The sequence below is a fragment of the Equus przewalskii genome, chromosome 5 (assembly GCF_037783145.1).
Source record: "Equus przewalskii isolate Varuska chromosome 5, EquPr2, whole genome shotgun sequence".
NCBI lineage: Eukaryota > Metazoa > Chordata > Mammalia > Perissodactyla > Equidae > Equus > Equus przewalskii.
The window spans coordinates 79,688,498-79,715,864 of record NC_091835.1 but is presented as its reverse complement, the minus strand read 5'-3'; the positions used below and the strand labels follow the sequence as shown (position 1 = coordinate 79,715,864).

Here is a 27,367-nt window from a genome sequence, read left to right as displayed (position 1 = left end):
AATGAATTTTCATCTTGAGAGCTAACATCTAAATCAGTTAAAAATCATAGACACTTTAAGATAATAAAACTGAAGTACTAGCTTTTCTAATTCTAGATTTGGATTAAAAGTCAAAAGTAGCAAAAATAAAAACTCATTTTTTCTCTTCCTCATCTTGACTGGAGGGTTTTATTTTAGAGAAAGTATAGTTTCCAACCAAAATACAGACATGAAATAATATCCACTGCTTAAAAATACTTTGCTAAAATTTTCATTAAAAAATTTTCTTACTTTATAATTATTACCAGAAAATAAACAAAGTATCATCCTAACAAACTTTACCCTTATGTCTTATCTCTGTGGAAATGGAGCATGTGAAGGTGAAATATACTAGAAGAGAGGGTCAGCATTAGATCTACCAATTTATTGTAATAAAGTTGTTTTGAACGGAAGCAAAGACTAATAAAATGAAGTTTCTGATACCTTAAACATATACAAGAAAGTTCAACAAATGCCAAATCTAGCTCAACATAGCTGATTAGACTATTTAATTCTAATACTCATTTCTGAGAAACTGCAGTTAATCTTATGCAGACAAAATACTAAATAGCCTATATCAAAGGCACAGAAAACCAGAATGTAATATTGCCTCCAAAGGAATTTAGTCTGAATTCAAGCCAGAGCCTCCCATGAATGATCAGCATCAACACTAATGCTTGTTCTCTTCTGACAGACTCAAATTTTTAATGCTGATGCTGTTAAAATATTTTCTTTTCTTTTTTTTTCTTTGAGGAAGATTAGCCCTGAGCTAACTGCTGCCAATCCTCCTCTTTTTGCTGAGGAAGACTGGCCCTGAGCTAACATCTGTGCTCATCTTCCTCTACTTTATAAGTGGGATGCCTACCACAGCATGACTTGCCAAGCGGTGCCATGTCCGCACCTGGGATCCGATCCAAACTGGCAAACCCTTGGCCACCAAAGCAGAACATGTGAACTTAACCACTGTGCCACCAGGCTGGCACTCTAAAATATTTTCTTAATCCTTATGAAAAAGCACCAAGAATGATTTTCTATACTAGAATATTAAAAAAAAAAACCTCTCAAGTTCTAACAAGTCTCTAGAACCAAAGTAATTTTGGCAATGCAAGGATAAGGAGTTATATAAGGATTAATGACTTGGTGATTTGAGCACAGGGTTTTTTGGTAGTCATGTGACCACTGTTCCTATAAAACATTTTCCAGAGATGGTACTAAAGATGATTTTCAGTGATCAGGTAGGAGAGTTCAACAGATATTCAAACAAAATTACAATTTGTCTGCCTGTCCCTATCTCTGACAGCTCAGCACCCATGCATTTCACTGTTATCTAAATAACTGTCAGGATAATAATGTTTCAGCTTGCTCTTCTGAGATGAATTCCCTTTCTCCTCTTCCAGAAAAATAAAGATAAAAAATTTAAGAATTTATTATTGTTGATTTAACTAGTGCTAGGATCCTGGAAAAAAATTTTGAACAACACAATTCACATTAAAGTATAAACAATATAACTCATCAAAGAGGGTTTAAAGAAAGAGTTTATTAACCACACAGTATCTGCTTGAGCATCCAGGCTATTTCCTGACTGGCTCAACTCCAAACAAAGAATCAGAAATCAACCAATTATGCCCCCTGTGCATTTCTAAAAGATTGCCAATGCCTGGTCTAGAGAGTAATGACAGTTAAATTCTAATTTTCTAAGAATGCTATAAAAACAGTAGTTAATTTAGGAGATAACCAGATTACTGACAATGTACAAAAGGATTTACTTAGAATTTTGAATGAATAAGAGTCTTCTACTTTGCTCATATAGTCAAAAAGACCTGCAATAATGTCCTTATCAATCCATATTCTATATTTAATCTATATTTTTGGAGGTTGCCTCCCGAGTATAGGAAATTCAGTATTAAACTGCAAATAGAGAACAGAAAATTGCAGATTTAAAAATAAAAATTCAGGGGCCGGCCCTGTGGCTGAGTGGTTAAGTTCGCATGCTCCGCTGTGGCAGCCCAGGGTTTTGCCGGTTCAGATCCTGGGTGTGGACATGGCACCGCTCATCAGGCCATACTGAGGCGGTGTCCCAGGTGCCACAACTAGAAGGACCCACGACTAAAATATACAACTATGTACTGGGGGGATTTGGGGAGAAAAAGCAGAAAGGCAAAAAAAAAAAAAGAAGAAGAAGAAGACTGGCAACAGTTGTTAGCTCAGGTGCCAATCTTTAAAAAATAAATAAATAAATAAAAACAAAAACAGAAAATTCAGAATTTGCAAAAAAAAGGACAAAAAAACATTAAAATTCAAATATCAAAAATAGTCTACCATTATTTTGGGCTTTTTGAAAAACAGAATTTTATTTGTAAAAGGAGAATAAAATAACCAGCTCTAATTTTATACATAGTGACAGTGATAGCTAAAATTTATACAGATCTTGTTACTTTAAAATCAACCAAAGACATAAACATTTAACAAGTTAAGTTAGAAGAGGGTTTAGACAGAGCAGGAAGAAAAGGGAAGTTCCATGGAGAAACAAAGGGAAAAAAGGGGCAATGATTTCTTACATCCCCAAATTAAAAGATCTGTAAGGGAAAGCGATTTGCTAAAATATGAATAAAAAGGAAGGTTCCTAAAATTTTTTAAAATCTTAATTTCACATTAAGGTAAAAAAAAAAAGATTTAAAAACAATGTTATCTAGAGTTAGAGGTCTGGTGACCATAAAATACTTATTCTCTAGTATTCCCACCAATGTCCAAAAAAAAGCAAGACACTTCTACTGAATATGAAAAGTGGAGATCTCACTAGGTTTTTTTTCTTCTCAGAGAGCCCAGGTTTTCTGTTTGGAATTATATTTTTTCATGAAGTAATATTTATTTATTTATTTATTTTTTTTTTTTAAAGATTTTATTTTTTCCTTTTTATCCCCAAAGCCCCCCGGTACATAGTTGTGTATTCTTCGTTGTGGGTTCTTCTAGTTGTGGCATGTGGGACGCTGCCTCAGCGTGGTCTGATGAGCAGTGTCATGTCCGCGCCCAGGATTCGAACTAACGAAACACTGGGCCGCCTGCAGCGGAGCGCGTGAACTTAACCACTCGGCCACGGGGCCAGCCCCTCATGAAGTAATATTTAATCTTCTATATGGTAATCAATCACATGCCACCTAATTGAGGAATATGATAATGGTATTCCACTACCAGCACTAGAATGAATGAATCAAATGTGTATGCTTAAATCTTCCATGAAAATGGAAAATCTCAAAACACATCTAACACTCATGTTCTGACATATAAAACTCAACTCTACTTTTCTTGTATTACTTATTTCCATGAAACATACGAGTTTCACTTTGTTTAGAAAGACCTACCTGAATAGCTGAGTTCATGAAACACGTATTTCCCAAGTTACTTAGGCCACAGAGGCCTGGCTGTTCATTGTTTCTTCCAGGTTCTGAATAATCATAGTTCTTATAAGCAGTATATGATGGGAGACAATAATTTGAGTTTTTCACACTGGAAGAAAACAAAAAATATTTTTTCATAATGCAGCCAATTATTACAATATAGTTATAATGAACAGAGTACTTTAAACCTACTTGAGATGGATGATCGGTCATTAAATTTTTTATAAAGCACTTAACTCAGGTACTTTTTAAGACATGAACCTAAATCAAAATGACCCCCTTAATTAAGATACTCCTCATCCAATCAACAAAATCACCGCATCATATACCACACCAACCAGCACAAACCACTATTATAGCTTTCTACCCTTGATTAACTGGAGCAGCTTCACAGCTTGCTCCATTCTTCATTGCTCCATCAAATTTAAAACATTCAGATTTTAAACACCACCCGCAGCAATAAATCATGTCATTTATGTCCCTTTTACATCGTGCTGCTGTAACAGCGTGAGAACAGTAGAAAAAGTGAGAGTTCCGCTCTAGTTACAGGTGAGAGCAGAGATTTCCAAGGCCTCTGTGACATCACTGTTCTGATGCACTGAAGATTCTATTTATAGTTTCTATGTTAGACCATCAAAATCTAGTATTCAAATGTGGAAAAAAGCCTGGGGTGATCAGGGATGCAAAAAGGAAATGATTCTAAGCAAGTACATTTCAGTATTATTTGGCTTTTCTTCTAGTTTCTTAGAATAATGCAGTTTATTTAACTAGATGAATATAACCTCAGGATAATTTATACCACAGGTATAATAAATACTAATCTTAAAAAAACTACGTAATCTTCAACCTTAGAGAATCAGGGTAATTTTGGAAAGAACCAAGAAAAGTCAACCAATAAGTTAATTAATCCCTTTTTTACATGTAATAAAAAATAATTTTGTGAAAAAGGATGGATTCTCCCTTAATTTTTAATAGGTTATCTTATAAAATATTTATGATAGATACTTTGGATATAATTTAAAAGTATACTTTCAATCACCTTTTTTTTAATTCATTAGAACAAACCTGAATGAGAATTCAGGTCATTTGCTAGAAGCAAATGATAATGTAAATTTAAGAACACAGTGTTACAAATAAACAAGATGAATCAGTAACTGACAATCTCAGCTGGCTACGATTTATTCCTGGTATTATTTTTTAAAAATAGTTTTTACTTATAATTTCAAATACTTTCTATTGCAGTTTCTATACTCTCACTTTATTACTCCAACAGTTTAAGTGAACTACTGCCTGCTCTAACAGCGCCTTTAGTAAACACATACCCCGCAAGAAGCTAAACAGGTAAAACACACAAAAGCACACCAACCAAAAATTACACACACAATGCTAGCCCACCAATAATTTTGCATTTTTAAGAAAACACCCCCCTCCAAAACAAACAACAAGATCAAATTCCAGACTCAAACGACAATCCACTCTGAGATTAAACAAAAATAGCAGGGCCCACAGAAATGCAACCTTCATCAATTCAAATTCAGAATTGCTAGACTTGTAGCTATTTACTTGTTTTAAACTTAAAAAAATAAATGCATAGAACAAAAAATAGAGTTAAAGCATCTTTTGGTTTTTGCAGATCACTAGCCTTATGATTCATATTTTACTTTATATACCCTGTAACCAATAAAGTGCAAGGCACCTATTAGCAATTCAACATATAGTCACTTGATGATTGATGATTGGCTTCTTGAATCTAACTTCGAGGATATGTAACAAAAAGCTGACTCCCGTTTTTCTTTTATTCCTATGTATAAGAAGTGCTAAAAATCAAGGTCTGCTATATATATTATAAAAACCTAAGGCCTACATTTTCTACACATTAAAGAAAAAACATAGTCTGGCTATAAAATTATAATAAAATTTAAACAGAGTACAGTGGGAAGTATCCTAAATGCGTGCTCATGCCTACACACACACGTACGTGAAAAGACTAAAGCACATTTACATGCTTTTTACTTAAGTATATATTCAGACATCTGTCTCTCTCCACACATAACACAAATGGATGCCGGAAACTCCATTCTTTGTGGCAACAGGATGAAATGGGCTGGGATAGGGATTCCTATTTACTGAGAAATGAACAAAACACTTACTTGCAAAAGCAGTTTTTTGGTTTTGTCTTTTAAAATCTGAATCTTTAGTTAAAGAATATCTACATTTATTTTAAGTGATGGGGTAAGATTGCCAAAGACTGAGATAGTCTAGATCCTCACTGATAATAATGAAAACTGATGAATTTAAAATATTTTAATATTATCTTGATTAATCACTTATAATCCACATTTTATGTGCTTTCTAAATTAAATACTAAAGTCTGTCATGGAAAATACCAAAACCAACAGTTCTTGAAAGACTTTGACAAAGTACACGGAAACCTAGGCCCTCAGGAGAGCCTCTTACCTTTCATGACTATTTCTGCTATTTTTTTCCTAAAGATTGTAAATTAGTCTTCATTCTATAAGGCTATGCTACTTTGAAAAATAAAAAAATCTGCCAGTAATCTGGATGGGAATTTTAATGCCATACTAGATAATTCTGTTTTATAAATATATCATCTTAAATGAAGATACATTAAAAAATGTACCATTATTTTTTGTAAAATTGAGCACTTACCTTTCTATAATAATTTCAGACTGACTTTTCAATTCGCACTTATATTTGACATTATAAACACTATAAATCTATAACTTAATCCTCATAACCAAAATTATGCTCACTTTGCAGTTAATGAAATGATGCTTTCAGCAAGTAACTTGTCAAGAGCCAGACAGCTACCTAGCTCTGGCAGTCTCCAAAATCCAGTTCTTTTGCATGGCTTAATCTCTTACAGTGAGTCATTTCCATTTCAAAGAAAATAACTTTAAATGAATTAACAGAAAAATAGAAATGTGCTCTGATGTTGAATGCCAAGAGTTGAGAAAATAAATACATTATAAAAAGATTTTTTTCAAGGCAGTATTATATCAAAGCAAATGCAGTAAGACGGAAAAATGCAGGGACTAGAAAGAGAATTTGGCACTTATTAAAAATGTACTTAAATTATAATTGAGGCAAAGACAAACACTGTATGGACTAACATGTGAAAAACACTATACAAGGTAAAAAAACAATATTCCAGCAAATGATTCTTCATAGTATTAGTGTTTAACAAAAACTATTAAACTTAAATGAAATAATTCCTTTATGACTACGTAATATCCTTATTTCTGGAAATGATAAGTTTATATCCTAGCAATGTATCAGTTTGATTCAAGTCTTAAATTCATAAAAAAATTTCATATAAACTTGTGTCATAACTATTGATTTTAATATATCTCCACATATATGAAGTTTTAAAAATTTATTTAATCTAAAAAGGTTATTACCAATTTTACATACTTTTAATCAAAGAAACTACGCAATTTCTATCTGAAGTCTTAAGGTGCTACTTATTTCCACAAGTTGAATGGAAAGTCAAGAAACAAATTTTTTTTTTAAAGATTGGCACCAGAGCTAACAAGTGTTGCCAACCTTCTTTTCTTTTTCCTGCTTTTTCTCTCCAAGTCCCCCCAGTACATAGTTGTATACTATTAGTTCGGGGGCCTTCCAGTTGTGACATGTGGGACGCCGCCTCAGCGTGGCCCAACAAGCGGTGCCATGTCCACGCCCAGGATCTGAACCAGCAAAACCCTGGGCCACCAAAAGTGGAGTGCACGAACCCAAGCACTTGGCTAGGGGGCCGGCCCCAAGAAATAAATTTTATGTGAAATAATTGTTTAGATAATTATGATGATAATATTAATTCAAATTTTTTAAAGTAAAAAAAGCTTTCCATTTTATAAGTGTTTAAATTTTGTTCCTTACTAAGAAGGTAAGCTTTACTCTTAAGCATGGTGGTACCTCAGTAGCTATTTGCTATTAAAATTTCCTAATATGAAAGAACTATTTTAGTACCTAAAATAGACAAATATAAATAGCTAAAAATACAATCTAGTCAGAGAAGTAGAATCATCAGTTAATCAGGTGCTAAACTTAAGAAAACACTCTAATTCCTCTCAGCATTTTCTGTAGTGGGAAGTTTTGAGACCAGACTATACTGTCATTTTTACTATGAGAGGGAAATAAGACAAAAACAAAAACACAAGACCACATATACTAATATGGTGACTCCAGTCAAAATAAAGTCTATCTTCAGTACAGTTTATATACAATGTTAAAAATCTCTCCAAAGAATAACTATAAATACATGTTATACCTGGAACTGAATTCTGTTATACTAAATGTGGGAGCCGCCTGCAACTGGGAGAAGCACACAAGTAATAGTTTACTGCCTATGAAAAAATTACTTTTGATGAATTTAATTAAAAGATATATAAAATACAAACCAGATTATAGGGGGATATTTCCTTTCACCCTTTTGCCTGTGGATATACATTTTTAAACAGAGGAGAACATACTATGCTGCAATTTTGGCTATTCGTAGTCTCCTCAATACTTCACTGTTACAGTACAATGTAATGCTATTACACTATGCGACACATATCTTTTTATGAACTACTGAAATAAGGAAATGAATGTTTTAAATCTTCTTGATACATACGGCAGCCTCTTCTAGAAAAGCTGCACTAACACTCCAACCACTCAAATAGAATCTTTTCAAGAATAGATATCATCACTTATTTCTGCCCAATGAGATTGAGGTGGGGGAGGTGGATGGAGTTTTTTATGGTTTTAACTTAAGTACATGAATTTGAGCATTTAAAATGTTTATATATTTTAATTCTTTTATTTTTATTGCTTGGCTGCATCATTTGCCCGGTTTTCTAACTGTCTTGGAAAATTTCTCACTGATTTTTTATGAGCCTGATACATTAAGAATATTTACTTTTTGTCATTTGTAGCATGTATTTTTTCCATTTATTTGTCTTTTAATTCTTATATGCTTGACAATTAAAAAGCTAATTTAATTTAAAGTTTTAAAGAGAAATTCTCAATAGTGATCCAATTTTCCCAACAATTTCCTGGACAATGTCCCTATTCTCCATTAGTCTAGAATGCTTTCTGATCACATTAAATTCTTTCACACACAAAGGTCTGTTTCTGGGCTGTCTTTTCTGCTCCACTGATCTGTGGGTGTATTCTTGGGTCAGTACTATGGTGCCTGAATTCTTATATCTTTACAACAAGGCTGTGATATTTATTAGGATTAATTCTTTCTCATTATTTTCTACTTCCAAAATTATTTTGGGTATTCTTATATATATTTATAATCCACATATATGTTAACATCATTTTGTTAAGTCCCACCCCCTCAAAAATATGGATTTTACGGGAAAATTAATTAAACCTATAAATTCAATTAATGGTGTTATTTTAAAGATTACTTCACAAATACCTTTAGTCCTTTTGAATTTACTCTTTGGGATAATCAGATGCCATTTATGAACTGGACAAGTACTGCAAATATTTAACTACATAATTACTGTCAACCTAACATACAAACCACCATGTATGTATCTAAGAAATAAAAAGAGGATAAATCATCTGTGGATTAAAGCTCTTTCCATAGTTTGACTGGATTAATTATAAATAATAAAGGTTTTCTTTTTTATCCTTTTCTGTAAAACAAAAACCATGCCAATTTTCAAGGTAGTACATAATGTCAGATGTTATGGTGAAGTCCACGTGATTTTCAACCTTTTTTCTTACAGCAATATAGCAATCACTTTCACATAACTTTTATAAATTCCAAGATTTTGAATATTATTAACGATGGTGCAAGGAATGTTTCTCTAAACTTTTTAAAGAAAAAGTGATTGCCTTTCTGATAAACATAAAAGTTTGTGTATGCTTTCTGGTTGAGAATCACTGACGTATACTTTTACAAAAATACTATACACTGTAGGTGATTACATATCCAGTTCTAAAATGACATCTGAAATTTATACTCTTCCTAAAACACTGAGTTCACAGATTTCTATATATATTTCAATAATTAGTGTTTAGAACGTAAAATTCTGAAAGTGCTTTATTTCTGTTTTAGTAAATTATTGTAGTATGTATTAAATCAAGAAGTTTATAACTGTGCTTTTCTTCTTGTGAAGTTACTCCTAGAAGAAGTGACCAGTAATTTAAAAGAAAATCAATTTTAATGCATTAAGACTTTTATCCTAAATTTTAGATACAAGAGATTTTTTGCAACCACAATAGGGCGATCAATTAAACAAAGAGTTTTTAAGATTCAGTGCTTACTTTCTGTTGTTGATGTTGTTATAATTATTTGATAGAGATGAAGGAGAGATCTTTGGTAAAGTTGAAAAATTGGATGCACCTGGGGACCTTTAAAAATATGAAAATGTTAAATTAGATAAAAAATGCTGAATTTTGAAATTAATTATGAAATAAAGAAAAGAACTAACAGATGACAATGTATGTAGTAAATGAATGCTGGAAATCAGTTTTATGAGCAAAATCACTATATATCCTTCAGTTTTCAATTTCCAATGTATTCTTTCACACAAAAAATGATACAAAAGGGAACTATTTTCAAAAGAAATTTATCAAATTAAATATACAACTTGATATTTATTATTCCTATAAATCTACTAACCCGATACACCTATTTCTGAGTTCAGGTAACCATTATTAATATTTAACAATAAGTTCCTTAAATCAATGGAATTAAAAGACTAATTTTTTAAGGAAGCATGTAAAAGAAATCCACTTTGTGTCTAGCAGGTGCCATGGCATTTGAACTATACACACTGACACAGATGGGAGGATGTGCCAGGTCTTTAAGACGTACAACAGGGACACAGCAGCATAAGACAATTTCAAACTTAATCCCAAGAAGTAATTTTTTGGCCAAAGTTCTCTCCGCAAAAACTGAAAAGACATAAACCTGACTACATGTTATACACCTCACTAATTCAGAATCTTTTTGGAGAAATATCAATTACTAATGGGCTTTTAATCAACTAATATGCTTTAAAAGCATGATTTATAATCAATAAGGCCATTAGACGGGAATGATTACTTTAATGTACTTACAGGTCTCTGAAAGATTTAATTTCCCTTGTAATATTGTAAACAATTTTTATTTACTAGGCAACATCTAGCCAATGGGCTGTAAAAAGCTAATTTTCAGTCCAGTATCTCAGTCATCACAAATTCTAAATTAGTGAGGCCCAAAGTGGTTAGTTTTTTTTCCCCCCTGAGGAAGACTGACCCTGAGCTAACATCTGTTGCCAATCTTCCTCTTTTTGCTTGAGGAAGACTGTCGCTGAGCTAACATCTGTGCCAGTCTTCCTCCATTTTGTATGTGGGATGCTGCCACAGCATGGCTTGATGAGCTGTGTGTAGGTGTGCACCCAGGATCAAAACCTGCCAACACTGGGCCGCTGAAGCGGATTGTGTGACCTTAACCACTACACCACTGGGCCAGCCCTGCAAAGTCCTTAGTTTTTTTAAATTATTTTATTTCCTCTATTCAAGTGCTAACGAACAATGAAATGGTCAATGAGCAGGAAAGTATAATCTACAAAATCTGCTTTTAGGAAATTTGGATTTTGCTAAATCCACATATTTGCAATGCATTATGCAGAATAAATGGTGAGTCATAAAATTTCTTACATCTAAAAAATTTTATTTAACTTTTGAAGTTTTATACCTTACAAACCCTTGGTAAATTCTTTTCTTCATCTTAAAGGAGGTTCTCTTTGTTGATGCAGGCTGTATACAGGCAGTTTACATTAAGTGAGACGTCTATTTAAGTGCTTTCTGACAGAAGATCCTTACAAGATTTTATTTTACTGTACTAATAATAAGCTCAAAATACAAAGTACAACCAATCAAGTTTTAATATAAAACATTGCAGAGAACACACTTAGATAATTTTAATACCCTAACATTTTAAGAGGTTATTTGAAAATATTAGTAGAAATGTAGAAGTATCTTGGCATTTTTGCCTTCATGTTAACAATGCTAAATTAGGAAAAAAATTTAAATTTATTAGAGATTGAGTTACAATGAATTAAGGAGGTTAACTTTTTAAAATGTGATCCATTTGACTACAATTTAATTCGGTTCACTATGATTTTTCAGGAACGTAGATAAAAACTGAAACGTTCCCCTGAATTTTACTTATAGTAAAAACTATGGAAATAAAGATTTATTACTACATCCAATAAAGTGGCTAAGGCACATACATATACATACACATATATATTTTTGTTTGTTTTTTCCTCTTTCTGCCCATCTGTGGCCTTCTTACTATTCATTAGCAACTCTACCCAAGGACAGTATTAGAAGTTTCCATAAAGTTCATAGAAACACTCAAATATTCATTAAGTGATTACTGTACGCCTCCCCCTGGGTAAGTGCTAGAAAAACGAAGACAGACACTTCCTCACCTCAAACAGCCCACAGTCTAATGGGGGAAAATGACACATTAGCAAAATAACTATAAACAGTGTAAGTCCCATAACAAATTCAAAAACTATAACAAATATAAAATTTTGTGGGTAGTAACAAGAGATGATTATAAATGATGTGCACAGCTGTGGGAACTGGAAGTGAGAGTGTTCCAGGTGGAAAGAATAGCACATGCAAATATATGGGACAATAGAAGCCATGATGTATTTAGGGAATTACCAATAAATTCAGCTCGGCTGCAAGAGTAGGAAGTACGTGCAGACAGGAACAGAAGTTAGTAAGGTAGGAAGGGTAATAAAGGACTTTTTATGTTCTATGGAGGAATTTGGATTTTATCCAATTGTGCTGGGGAGTGTAGAAAGATTTTAATAGGGCATCAACATAATCAGGTTTGGATTCTAGGAAGGTACCTCCTGAGTAAAAGAGACTGACGATGGGGGTATAATTTAGGAGACTATACAAAGAAAAGAGGCGAGAACTAATAAAGACTGGGGCTAAGACAGTGGAGTGGGCAAGGGCAACATGTCTTGCATGTTTAGGAAGTGGTTCTCAAAGTACAGTCCATGGCCCCTTAGAGGGCTCCAAGGTCCTTTCAAAGCACCTATGAGGTCAAAACTATTTTCATGGTAACACCAATTGTTATTTAAATGTTATGTGACCTCTTTCCCTGGGTGAATATTTGTGCTGATAGTGCAAAAAAAAATGGTGGGTAAAACTGCAGATCCCTTAGCATGAATTAAAGCAGCACCAAACTACATACTGAGACATAGTACCCTTCACCGCCTCCATGGCGGAAAACGCAGGTTCACTTAGGAATATTCACATTGAAAAAACTCAAAGTACTGATTTTACTAAATCTTGAAGCTTAATTACACTTCTTTTTAATATTGTGTGACAAATTGGGAACTGTGCATAAAGCACATTTGCTACATACTGAAGTAACATGATTGTCATGAGGAAAAAGACTTGTGAAATTATTTGAGTTTCAAGTGGAACCAGCCACTCTTTTCATGACACCACTCTTTCCACTCTTTTACATAAAAGGCTATCTGGCAGACATTTTCTCAAAAAATGAACGAAGGGAGCCTGTTACTTCAAGGAAAACAACTGAAAATATTTGTTGCCAATGATAAAATTCAAGTGTTCAAGCAAAAAATAGAGTTTTGGGAAATTTGACTTTGCCACTGTAAGCTCGATAGCTTCCTATTACATATACTTTTTCATAAGATTGGTGATATTTCAACAAATGTGATTAAAAAATATACTGTATAATGAAATATGTCAACATCTGGAATATCTGCATAACTCAGTGAACCAATATTTTCCAACTGCATCAAGTTACACATGATAGATTTTAATTTAACTATAAAAAGTTCATTGATATGGTTTCAGATTCCACATTGCAATTGACCTTTCATCATTAAACCACCACTCGTTGAGTTCTGATGTGCTACTAATATCTGAAAATACTCCTTCCTCCCTGTTCCAACTACATATTTGTGTGAGGCTGAGTATTCTTCAGGTACTTCAACCTAAACAAGGTATCACAATAAACTGAATGCACAAACACACAGGAGAATTTAGCTGTCTTTTATTTAGTCAGATATTAGAGAAATTTGCAAAAATGTAAAACAATTCTATTCTTATCAGTAAACTTTTTGCTTTTTGGAAAAATTATTTTTCATAAAAATATTATTTATGTCAAAATATAATGGTTTAGTATTGTTATTTATAAATAAATACTAAGAAAATTTTTAAAAAACCTCTAATATAAGTATCAATAGCTATAACCCACATAACAGAAGTTCTTCAGGTCTTTAGTCATTTTTAAGAATGTAAAAGGGGTCCTGAGATCAAAAGTTTTGAAAACTTCAGCTTTAGGAGGTAGAATCAGCTAATTAGATAAAAGAAATGATGTTGAAAGAGGAACTCAAGATGGTATCTGAAATAGGGAATACAGGATACGGATATTGTTTAAGTTGAGGGGATGGGAGAGGTAGAGTAAAAAGATTTTGAGTTCAGTCTGACATAGTGAGTCCTCCTGACATTCAGGAAAAATCTGGAATTGAGAAGAATTCTAGGCTAGAAATACAGAATGGCATATTTGTGTAAGTTTGAGATGAGGGACAGGATTAGCATAGAGTACATCCAGTAATTTTGAGAACTTTTTACCATATGAAAGGAGAGGTCCTCAGAAGGAAATTTGTGGAATATCAATGCATTTAAAGCGTGAGCAGAGCTGTTGCATATAGCCGGTGAAGTTGTTTACCGCACAGTGCCAAGGAGGCCCTTTCACACAGATTGCAATGTGAACAACATCCCCAAGAGCTGTGCAGTATACAACCTGCACAACCAAACATGGCAGCCCTGGAGACGAAGAGAGCCAGCCAGCTAGAGGATTGGTCAAAAAGGTGAAAATAATCCTTGAAAAACTGTGTAACCACGGATTCAAATTAAGAGTAATTCTTTCGGAGACAGTTATCAAAAAAAAAGTATTAAAGAGAGGTCAAACAAACTAGGTAAAAAAAAAAGTTAAATAAGGACTTTGTTAACTCCTGTATGGTGGTAAGAAATAGTATTGACTTTAAAGAAATTGGCTGTCAAAAAAAGAAAAACTAAAGAAAGGTATTTGGAGGAAGTTTATGTCTTTTTTTTGGTTTTGCTTTTAAAGATTGGAGAGATTTGCTTACATTTATAGGCGGGGGGAAGACGATACTAGAACAGAAATAATAGAATGAAGTAGTATCTACTATGTGTGCAGTATGCCAGGCATTCTTCTATGCAGGAGAGAGGAGATAATGAAAGAAAAGGCAAGGTCTAGAAAGCACTGCAATAAATACCGTTGATAGAGAGATTGTCCTCAAATAGCATGGAGATCAGAGAGAGAAGGATGGATGCGGTCCACAGGTAAATTTGAAGCTTGATAACACTTTTTAAATGCTGTTACAGACATTACTGATGAAGGTTAACAGATCATTTATGTATTCTGATTCCAACTTTTGACCTAGATTACACATAGTACAATCTAGCTAACATTTGTGGAATTATTTTAGGAGTTGACTAGTCACTATGTGGAGCCCTTTAGCTCTTTTTATTTGATGTAATTTGCAAAACACACTGTTCATTAGCAACTCTGTTCTAGTCGTTTTCTAAAGCGAAGAGAGAAAAAAAAGCTTAGAATATTATACAAAGATTAGGTACTAAGCCACTCACCTAGTGTTAATCTAATTTTGGCTAGTCTGGGCTAATATAAGGCAGTGATTCATCTCTTAAAAAAATACAGAAGGCGAAACATCAATTTAGCTGAAATGATTTCATGAAGAGAGAAAATTAAACTTTATCCCTGACAAGTGAATGCAGTATTTGGATTCTTCTATTCCCAATATTTCAACTGAAAGCATGCAATTCAAGGCTAGTTGAACTTCCCACTTCTACAGAAAAACACAGCTTACTCTTGGTAAAATAACCGAACATTTAACATACATGGAAATCTAATACTATATTGAGCAACCAAAATGTAGAGAAGTTAAATCTGAATGCTGACATAAGCAAAACAAAGATTTTTATACTGTCAACCAGCAAAAACAGAAACCAGTTTAAGAGGCAAAGCATTTATCTGGGATCAAAGAATTGCAATTTGGGGAGCAGATTCAGGTAGAAACCCCAGTAATGTCCCGATTACTGGAAAGGGGCTTGGGATTTTAACAGAAAAAAGAGAACAAAGCGAGTTGTATTAAAGAAGACTTCACTGGTGTTAGATGGGGTAAGGCTAGGTTTGTACTTCATTGATTGGTTGAGATTCAGTCATCAGCAAAGCCCAATTTCATCAATTCTTACAAACAGGATATTCTTGTCCTTACTGACTTCTTGGAATCTTGGCAATCTGGTCTAGTTTGGAAGATAAATAAAACACGACATGCAAGGCAATTCCTCTGAAATGGCTGCTCTGGCTCTATTTTAATACAGCTCCACTTGTGATCTTTCATAATAGTTATTTTGAAACCTGACATAAAACAACTCAACTTGGTAAAATCTAACATTATAAAACAAAAATTATCTTGATTTATAAAAACCTTAAACTCTTCCCATTTCTAGCAATCACCCAAGATAAATTCTTAGAGAAAAAGAAAAATTTACATCTCTTGAAAAATTAAATACCTTTACTGTTGTGAGATACAGATGAGTTCAGTTCAACAAGCATTTGCTGTGTGCCTCCTCTACGGCAGGCAGGGTGTTAGTTTAGGTACTTATAGATAAACAAAAGAGAATTTAAGGGAATTTATATATAAATTGCTTCTCATAACTTTACTTCTGTTCCTTATTTTGACTGTCATAGGTGGTATTTATAAAAGAAATCCCACTTAAAAAAATGAAATTATACTTTTTTCAGCCATTATGAATCTCAGCACCAAAAGTGCAACCTATTTTTATTTTCAACTTATTACAGACATTTCCAAACATACACAAGTCCTCATGTAGTTAACATCAGTCCTCAGTTTCAAAAATTATTAACATTCTGCCACTTTTGTTTTATTTATAATCCCCTCAGCCTCCTTTCCCCCTGTTTTTGCTGGACTATTTTAAAGCAAACCCCAGACATTTATAATTTCACCTGTAAATACTACAATATGCATCCCCAACAGGTAAGAGATCTTTTTCGATACCACTGTCAGTCTCAATCTAATACTTAGTTCACTGTTTATTTTTTTCTCAATTGTCACAAAAGTATCTGTTCTCCCTCGGTTGGTTAGTTTGAATCAGGACCCAAAAAAGTCTATACATTTGCAGACCAACTTTACCAACTTCAAAAGCCCTTATTGCTCCTACCAGTGAACTTCACCCTTGGCTTCAGCTTACTGTGACTATGCTTATTTTTCCATTTGTCCTGATTTCTGCATCTCTTCATATAGTTAACCTTGACTTATATGTGTTACTATAAATTGCTCAAATCCTTTTTGGAACAAACCAGGGGAGAAAGGAAGAAATAAAATAATCAGTAATTATTCGCAAGTACCTGTGAATATCAAGTGTCTATATGAGAACTATACACTTAAATTACATTCATCTATGCATGAAATATACTGTCTAAATTTTCTAACTTCAATTAAACTTGGATATGGCTTTTCAATATTGATTCTAACACCAGTTAATGCACTTGACCAGTGACCATGCTCTGTGTGGTAAAACTTGGAGACATGGTTCTACATCATACATTATCTTTCCAAAACAGAAAGTAGGCACGCTTGTTTAGATGAAGAAAAGATTTATTTAATTGATGTGCATTTTCACTATTTCAAAGGAAAATCTGCATACACAATCAAGATCTTAATGAATAATAAACTGAGAAACCTCAACATACAGAGTTATGGGAAGTGTGTTTATGTGCAAGCACAGGCAATTCCACAAAGGATTTGGAGTATGGACAACTAAAGTAAAATAACCAGAAAAAAGTAGTTCATTGGTAAACAACAGTACACAGGAATTTCATTCTAACATTATTATGATGCCTTTGTCTTCAGACGAGAAATACCTAGGAAAGGATGTACGTATTTAAACAACAAAAAGCTTTATATAAAGTAGTTTCTCTCCTTCTGCAGGAATCCTGCCTTTCCAATTCAATACCACCTTAGTTCTCTTTCTTCTTCAGTACATGTCATGATGAGTGATTTACACCAACTGTTCCATTTTCTGACTAGAGTATTCACCTCTCTTTCCTATAATCTATTTCTCATTCCCATCATGCTGTCTCCACCTGTCAAATAGATTGAATCTCTTCTGTTTCCCCCTAATCTCTGAATCATTTAGCACTGCTGGCCCTTCCCTTTCTTCTAGAAGCTCCTTTAGACAAAATGGGATCCAAGTTTTCTTGAACCTTCAGGATTATTCTTTCTAGTTGATCTTTTTGCTTTATATCATTACTTAGGGATACCCTTTAAGGTTTAGTATATAGCGCTTTACACTTTTGATTAGATAAACCATATATGTGTACAGTTCTCACTTCTAGGAATATGACTCCATATCTGCAGTTCTCATACTCTCCAAGCTTTGGTTCCCTATCTTTCATTGCATCCTAAGCAATTTTCTTTGGCTGTTCCATTACCTTAAATGTCAGAGTCACATAAAGTCATTCTATATCTTTTTCTTAATCAGAACAATAAGAACAACAAGATAAAATGAGATAGTGTGAAAGAAAATTTATGAAACTTCAAAATGTCTTTAAAAATGACAACAATCGCAGATTTTGAAGTATTACCCTAGATTTATGGCTCATATGTTGCATGTCAAATTGAAGACATGTTATTAATTTAAAATATGTGAATATGAATGAATCAGAAGGAATGAAAAGATGGTTCTTGAGCCATCCTCTCAATAACTACAAACCAAAATCACTCAATCTCCCACTTCCAATTAACATTGGTAATGAATTTGTATACTTATGAAAGTATGAAAGTTTCATAGAAACTTTAAGAGCCAATTCTCTGTGAACTATGATAACCATAGCTCCTTTAGTAGCAGAACAAAACCATCATAACCAAATCTACTGTTTCAAATAAGCAGACTGTCATGCTCACAAATACTTAAGTCTCCGAACAATTTATTGTTAAAATGAAAACAATACTTTATGTGATAAGAGATTCCTATAGGTATTTTAATAATTTTCAGTCAAATAGGTTTGTCTACTATTTCTGAATCCATTTATACACTTAAATTTGCAATTATACATGCAAACCGGGCTTAATTACGCTCTAAAATACTCTAAAGAAGTATACACTAAGTTTTTCTACCCTCATTTAAAAGGTACAATATTGAAACAGACGATGTAAAAAAAACAGAAAGAAAACCATATTCTGCAGAGTCACATAGATGTTTATTATTTATCCTGACCAAAAAGCAGTGCGCAATGGTTTTATTTATAAAGCGCTCCCCCTCTCCAAGCAGAGCACTCATGGACAGAGCGCTGTGAAATACTGACACGGCGCTAGATTAAGTTCATACTTAGGGGGTCAGTCGCCAATGTGGGATTCTGTGAATCAGAACAACACAGATGGCAGAGGGACAGCATATGACTAAGAACTACTACCTTGGTTTTCCATTTGATTTTTTTTAGCCTCTCATGCCTTATCTGGTTGATTTTGGATTGTTCCCATGAAAACTGCCTCTTTACAATCATCAATAACCCTTAATTTTTTTCACCTGATACTTAATCACAGGTCTTTTTGGCAATATGTTTGAGCATTTAAGGAAAACGTCTGAATTAAATCAATTCCCATGCTACACTCACAAAAGGAATTTTTACTTATTTCAGAAAAAGAGCAAAATTTGGATCTTTTCATTAGCGTAACATTAATAATCTCAAAGGCATACTTTGAAATAACTATACCTAAATGAGGCCACACAGAAAAAACTAATAGTACAAATTAGTCAAAGTAAAGTTGCACCTCAGTTAGAAGCTATGGCTAAGGAATAAGGTGTAAACATTTAACAAATATTCTGGAAAGTTAAGGGATAATCCATTGATTAGGTTTCTCCTCTCTTTAGGAAGCTCCAGGTTTCTACAATTTTTCTACTTTAAAGTAATTTTTTAGAAATGCAAGATTTAACTAGTCATACATCTCCAACTGAATAATTAGACCATCCACCCAATGCCAACATCTTTGGAGAATAAATGGTCAGATTTAACAGAATAAAAAAACTTGGGTTAAAACTTTTCTAAGGGATCATTAGAAAAGACCATGTTTTTGAGAGGTTCTAAGAAATCAGATACCTAAAAACTACATTAGGAATGCAAGTTCTGAAAAAACTAATAAGCACTTCAGTACTTTTAAAGTATAACATGAATATAAAGATGAAATTTCAAATTATATGTTGATATCTAGCAGAAAAATCCAGATAGAAAACTGAGCATTTCGCAGGCAGGTTCTTAGATCGCTAATACAGATTTGGGGTTGTTTTAGGGTATATACATTTTTTTTTTTTTTTAAAGATTGGCACCTGGGCTAACAACTGTTGCCAATCTTTTTTTTTTTTCTGCTTTATCTCCCCAAACCCCCCCTGTACACAGTTGTATATCTTAGTTGCAGGTCCTTCTAGTTGTGGGATGTAGGGTATATACATTTTTATAACTACAGACTACGTTTTAAACAAAATTCTATTTTACCCTCAACATTTTTTAATATTTAGTATTTCTTCTCAATCAAGTAGCCCCCAAATTTATGCTTCAGCTGAGGGTATATGGTCTCAATTCTGATGAAAATGGGCCTAGTGCAATTCTAGGACTTTCAGAGCACTCAAGTTCCTGTTTTCAGTGGTATAGAAAAGTCAGTTAGATACTAATATGCTTTCTCTTAGTGAACATATGCCTACTGTAGTGGTATTCTTACATTTTCTTGCTCATAAGCAGCACCTAAAATGCAGATTCCTGGGCCCACTGTAAAGATTTATATTCTGCTGGTCTGGGTTAAGGAACCTGGAAGCTGTTGCCTATGGTGGTTCACATAGTACATATTAAGAAACATTATCTACATAATTTCTACATAATCATCTAAGTGATCCTTAGAACAACAGCATTAGAATCACCTGTGAACGTATTAGAAATGCAAATTCACCAGTCCCACACAGATCTACCCAATCAGATTCTTGGTATGGGGCCTAGGAAACTGTGTTTTAAAAAATCTCAACAAGTAGAGTCTTCCTTGTATCACCATATTACAGGACAGAATTTTAATGATTTTTCCTTGGCCTTTGATGCTCTAGGTAGGAAGTAGTTATGTGTTAAGTGGTGTGAGCACTGGGACAGACCCCAGATTAGTGATGTTTATTAGAACTAGCATCTTCATACCATGTTGAGGACCATCGGTTCTCATGACAGAATGACAATTTTGAGTGTATAAAACAGGCTGTTCTATATCTTAACATCCTGAAGTTTCTTTCTTGAGGGCCGAAAATTACATGCCCTATGCTGGAGTTGAATCTGTCTAAATTACAGGTGCTTATAATGTGACTTCAATGAATATACAGAATTCCACTATTTTTAAAGCTGGCACACATCCAGAAAAAAGAACCTGCATTCTTACTTCAATTATACACTTATAAATAAAAGCAAGTGATAATTCCTAAAACTTTTTTGTCTTTTCTAATCTGTACTCCTATTTTCCTCCACAATAAGTGCTTTCTCCGTGTTCTTAAATATTGTATTTTTATATAATATGTTCTGTTCTGTTTTAAATTTACATAAATGGTACTGAATTAAAATCTCATTTTGTTCTGATTTCTTCTCTCAGTCGCAGGTTTTCAAGCTTCTCCAGCTGCTGCACTGCTATTCCACGGTACACCATCATTCATTCTTCTCATTCACTCTATCAGATAGATATTTAGCTAGGCTGCCTCCCAATCCCCACAGCCACAAACAATACAGCTACAAAGACTGTAACCTTAGGGACCCTCGTAAAGTAAAAAGTCCACTGAGTGCCAGGTCGGAGGGATTATACATTCCTGATTAAATTAAAGTGACTGATTTACAGAACTGCAGTACTAGCTATGCTCCCACCATCAGTACGTAAGACTTCTCCTACCACCCTCCAAACACTTTGTATTAGCAACCTTTAAAACTGTTGTCATTCTGATAGCTGTCAGGTTGTATCTCCTGCTGGAATTGTTTGGATTACCAGTGAGTTTGTGTATCTCCTCCCCTACCTGTCAGCACTTGGGCTTCTCCTCCTTTCAACTGTCCATTCATATCTTTTGTTTATTTTTAAAAAGCTTTTTTGCTTTGTTTCTGTTAACTTAAAGCAATCCTTTATACACTGTAGGTGTTATTCTCTTGTAGGTTTTAGATTTCCAAAACTGACATTTGACTTGTAACTTCATACACGGTTCCTTTACGAGAAATACTTAATTTTGATGTAATCAAATCCATTAATTTTCACATTATGTTCTGTGGTCCAAAACTACTTATTAGCTTTAAAGTTTTACATTTCTTATGTGGGTCTTCAATCCTTCTGGAGTCTTTGTGTATAATGCGTAAGGTAGTGACCCTGCTTTCTTTTTCTCCAAATAGCTAGTTCTCCTAACAAAATCTACGCAACTATCTGCTTTAAGCAACCCGTCTCTCATTATCTAGAGGTGCCACTTATCAAGTTCTCATCTACACATGAATTTTTCTGAGCTCACTAATTTATCACAGTCTGTCTTTCTTTTGCTAACATCATACCATTTTTATTACAATAGTTTTGTCGTAATTCTCTCTAGTAGGTCTAGTGCTTCCTTCCTTTTCTTTGTCAAAACTGACTTAGCTAATTCTGGACCTTTATTGGTATGTCAATTTTAGAATGAGTTTATGAAGTTTCTCCAAAAAAAAAAGTCAGGATAGAACTCTGAATAGGAGGCACTGACAGGATAGATTCAGAGAAGTAGGCATTACTAGGCTAAGCCATATAGTACCTGATAATCTTCTGTCTTTTAATAAAGTCGGGATTTTTTCCCACGAGGTTTTATGCATTCCTAATCAGTTTAATTTTTGTTATGCTATTTTCTGAGTGGGTTACTAATGGTATTTGGCAGTGGTCAGGAATCTATGGTTCACAAGCCAAATCCAGTTTGCCACATGTTTTTGTAAATAATATTTTACTGGAAAACGGCCACGCCCATTTGTTGACATCCTATCTACGGCTGCTTTCAAGCCATATCAGCAGAATTATAGTTGAGTCAGTGACCATATGGCCCACAAAGCTGAAAATATTTATTATCTGGTTCTTTATAAAAAAGACTGCTGACCTCTGGGTAGCAAAAACACCTATTAGTTTTTATAAATTAATCTTACATTAGAGCATCGTGCTGAATTTTCTCAGTTGTAGTAGTCTGCTGATTGTTTTTGGACTTTATGTAGATGATTGTACCATACGCAAACAGTGGATTTTCTTTTTTCCCCCAAGCTTATTTTGGTCTGTGTTTATAATTTCTTAACTAAATACAATGTTTGCTACAGATTTTGGGTACAATGATTTTATCAAGTTAGAAGAATGCCCTTCTAGTTTTCTGAGAGTCTTTGCATACACAGATGCTAATTTCCAGAAAAAAATTTTTTTTCCCTCCCCAAACCACCCCGGTACATAGCTGTATATTCTAGTTGTGAGTGCCTCTGGTTGTGCTATGTGGGATGCCACCTCAACGTGGCCTCACGAGTGGTGCCATGTCTGCACCCAGGATTCGAGTCGGCAAAACCCTGGGCCGCTGAAGCAGAGCGCGTGAACTTAACCACTCGGCCACGGAGCCGGCCCCCAGAAAAAAATTTTTAAATTCTAATAAACTATCATTTGGCAATTTATGGTATTCTGTTATATGGTATTTTGCACTTTTTATAGTGAATGAATACTTTTCATGTTTTAATATCTGAGTTTCCTATTAAACTGGCTGATTCAGTGAAAACTGAGACTCTCGGTCCTACTTCTATGCATCTCTAGTATAGAACCTTCATTCAGCAGTATTTTTTGTATTTGTATAGGGTGTTAGGTACTATTAGAAGAAATTGAGTTTTCTCTTACAGAGCAAGTACTACAGTTAAGTAAATAAAAATGGTATTGCGCTAGCAGGTAAGGAAGAAGATAAAAGAAAATATAAAATTAATTTTATCTTCTGGGTGAAAATTGGTAATTTTAAGTAGAAAAGACTTCTCAATCTTTGGAACTCGTACTTTTATATTAACACAAGAAATTTTGTAATTTCAAATATTACTTAAAGCAATAACAAGTATATAACAACAGTAGTTCTAATCTAAAGACTAAATGTGAATACTCACAAAGAAAACATTCCTAACTTCTAAAACTCCATCAAGAAACCTACATGATTTGACCACATGATTTTAGTATCTTCTTTTTTTTTCGTGAGGAAGATAAGGCCTGAGCTAATATCTGTGCCAATCTTCCTCTACATTATATGTGGGAAGCTGCCACAGCAAGGCTTGATGAATGATGTGCAGGTCTGTCCCCAGGATCTGAAGCTGTGAACCCCAGGCCACTGAAGCAGAGCATGTTAACTTAACCACTATGCCACAAGGCCAGCCCCTTTAATATCTTCTTCTATTAAGTTCTACTCTTGTATTACATCTAATAAGTGGAGTAAGAATAAAACGTAATTAATATAACTTAGGTGTTTTCTCATGAAAAATTTAAATGAGAAAACTTCACACAAGATAAAAAGGATAGAGAGTCACTCATTAAAGATACATTTTAGGTGTGAAGAAAACTAAGTACTAGGTTGTTCTCTTTTGTTAAACTAAGTACTAGGTTGTTGTTCTCTTTTGTTATGTTAGCAATCACAAAATTATTAATTTATTTAAGAATCATTATTTTAAGAATTTCAAAATACAGGTTCACAATTCCTTATTAGAAAATGTGAAATTCAAGAAGCTCTGAAAACTTAAAAATTTTTTCACAACCCACTTGAGGGCAACCTAACCTAAACTGATATGAGGCTATTTATAGTCCTTATTAATCTACTTAGTATTTGCTGAATATTAATGTTTTTGATTATAAGAGTCCCCTAGACTTTACAGAAATATTAAAATAATAGGTGGCACATATGCAATATTACTTCTCAAAGTTTTGAAAAAATTCAAATATTGAAATACAACTAGCCCTAAGAGTTTTTGACAATGGAGTGTGGATCTGATAATTCTGAAACTGTTAAAAATATTTTCTCCCATTCCGTATGTTGCCTTTTCACTCAGTTGATTGTTTCCTTTCCTGTGCAGAAACTTTTTAATTTGATGTAGTCCCATTTGTCTATTATTGCTTTTGTTGCTTGTGCTTTTGGTGTCATATTCAAGAAATCACTGCCTAGACCAATGTCTTGAAGTTTTTCCCCTAAGATTTCTTTTAGGAGTGTTATAGATTCAGGTCTTATTTTCAAATCTTTAAATGACATATCTGATAAGGGTTAATATCCAAACTATATAAGGAACTCTTATAATTCATTAGCAAAAAACTCAAACAACAAAATTAAAAAATGAGCCTAGACTTGAATAGATATTTCTCCAAAGAAGGCAAACAAATGGTCAACAAGTGTACAAAAAGATGCTCAACGGGAGCAATCACTGGGGAATGCAAATCAAAACCACAACGAGATATCACCACACACCTGTTAGGATGGCTATTATCAACCGAAAGAACAAAAGGTAACAAGCGCAAGCAAGGATGTGGAGAAACCAGAACTCTTGCACACTGTTGGTGGAAATGTAAAATGGTACAGATGCTGTGGAAAACAGTATGGTTCCCCAAAAAAACTAAAAACAGAACTACCATATGATCCCCAAATCTCACTTCTGGGTATACATCCAAAGGAAAGGAAATCAGTTCTCTCGAACAGATTATCTGCACTCCCATGTTCACCGAGATACAATTCACCATACCCAAGCTATGAAAACAACCTAAATGTCCACCAATGGATGAATGGATAAAGAAAATGTAGTGTATACCTACAATAGAATATTATTCAGCCTTAAAAAAGGAAGGCAATCCTGCCATATGCAATAACATGGATGAACTCGGGGGATGTTATGCTAGGTAAAATAAACCAGTCACAGGAGGACAAATACTGCATGATTCCACTTATATGAGGTATCTAAACTAGTCAAACTCATAGAAATAGACTAGAATGGCAGTTGCCAGGGTCTGGGAGAAGGGAGAAATGGAGAGTTACTGATGAAGAAGAATAAAGTTTTAGGTAGAAAGGTGAATAAAGTCTAGAGATCTGTTGTACAATAACGTGCTGATAGTTAACAATACTGTATAGCACACTTAAAAATTTGTTAAGAGATGGATCTCCAGTTAAGTGTTCTTACGACATTAAAAAAAGTTAAAAAGATTTCTAACTCTTTAATGCCTCATTTATCATCAAAAGCAATTCTTATACTCCTCTCTACTTAGGCTTTTATATTATAAAACATTTATTTAAATAAATAAAAATATTACTTTCATATCAGATTCATTTTCATAAAGAGCATTCAACAGATACTTTTTAAAAAATCACAAAAAAGCTTAAAAATATGCAACAAAATGTTTAATAGTTATTTGACCATATTAGACAATGTAATGTAACATTTATAACATATTTACACTGTACCTTATTCTAAAAGAGACTGAATGGGAAGCCTTTTTAATTATAGCACATTAAACTGCAAATTTAGATAACTTCTATACTGAGAATAAAATATTAAAACATAAAGAAGCTATGCATATTTACAACACAAAATTAAGTTATTTCATCATCTGAAATCTAAGGCTTCAAAATCAAGCAAAAGCCATAAAAAGTGGGAATACTTACTTAGGAGCAGAAGGACCTCTTGGCCACGTTCCGTCTTCATTTTTCTGTTCTATCACTAACACCTGCAAATACGACATAATAAGTGTTTTTCTTTAACTCAAGTTAAAATAGCTTTAGATTAGCTGAATACACTAAGAAACTAAAGTAACTGTGACTAAAGGACAGTAGATAACGTGAAGGGATATTTGTATTTTGATTTCAAAGCTGGGCAAGGGAGACAGACAGACCTCAAACATAAGAAGTAAGCAATAATACAAGGAAAGAAGATAAATTATGAAGAAAATCATTGGTTCTATGACTTAAAGTATAAGAAAGTTTAAATCAAGTAGATAGAATATAAATTCCTTAAGTTTAGGGAGTACATTTTCTATTTCTTTTCTATTTGTAGCTTGTAATACAGACCTGTGAAAAGAACAGATGCTCAATAAATGGTTACAGTTGTTAAAACACACTGATGTATGATCATGGAACAGCAACACAGATAATTCCAAACTACAGATTACAATTATTTGGGCTTTGTTTTTATTTACATTATCTCTATGTAAATTATGGAATGTTTTAGTATATAAAATGATAACAGTCACATTTGGGAGACTCAGACTGAAGTTCCCTATAGCAGGATGGTTAAGGCAGACAGAAATCAGCTCTAGTAAGTGAAAAGTACAGGCTAAGACAGAGCTATACTTCATTCTAAAACATCCCAGAACTCTTATTCATTTCTTTTACTAAAAGAAGCCTTTCTTTTAGTGTTTGCTATGGGTGAGTCTGTGTAGAGAAGAGAAACTAAGAAAAAATAATTAAATTAGCAAAAAGACAATATGCGATAATCTCAACAAGAAGTTAGTATCTAAATTTCAATGGGAAAACTATTATATAGAAAATATGCCTTAAAGTAAAATGAAGGCATTACAAATTTGAATACATTTTACATATTCAGTTTCATTAACTTTTTCTTCAAGTTGCAATTTTGTAACCTACGCTACATAATGTTGATAATATACTTCTGTGGACTGTATGTTTCAGGCCTTTTATAAGTTGGCATTTGGATCCTAACCATGCAAAAAGTAAGCCTATTTCAGAATACATATAACAAACAATAAAACATTGGTTAAAAGAATTCATGGAACCATGTTGTAAAAAGAGAATGCTAGTTAAAATATTAAAGT

General features: G+C 33.5%; 1 protein-coding gene across 13 annotated transcripts in view; it reads right to left on the bottom strand.

The window, feature by feature from the left end:
* The window catches only part of USP15 (ubiquitin specific peptidase 15), a 134,571-nt gene that overhangs the window by 42,165 nt on the left and 65,039 nt on the right, over positions 1-27,367 (bottom strand). For 5 of the 13 annotated variants that reach the window (XR_011540517.1, XR_011540518.1, XM_070621924.1 and 2 more), the window contains 3 exons: positions 26,202-26,263; positions 9,702-9,788; positions 3,378-3,522 (listed from right to left, as the gene is read on the bottom strand). Coding sequence is in view for 8 of the 13 variants with exons in the window: in XM_070621924.1 (XP_070478025.1) it covers positions 3,378-3,522; positions 9,702-9,788; positions 26,202-26,263 (294 nt within the window). In the remaining 5 variants the exon portion in view is untranslated. Of the gene's footprint in view, positions 1-745; positions 2,010-3,122; positions 3,523-3,780; positions 3,944-9,701; positions 9,789-26,201; positions 26,264-27,367 lie in introns of those variants that run through there. The other 8 variants (XR_011540520.1, XM_070621925.1, XM_070621933.1 and 5 more) reach the window with 4 other exon arrangements.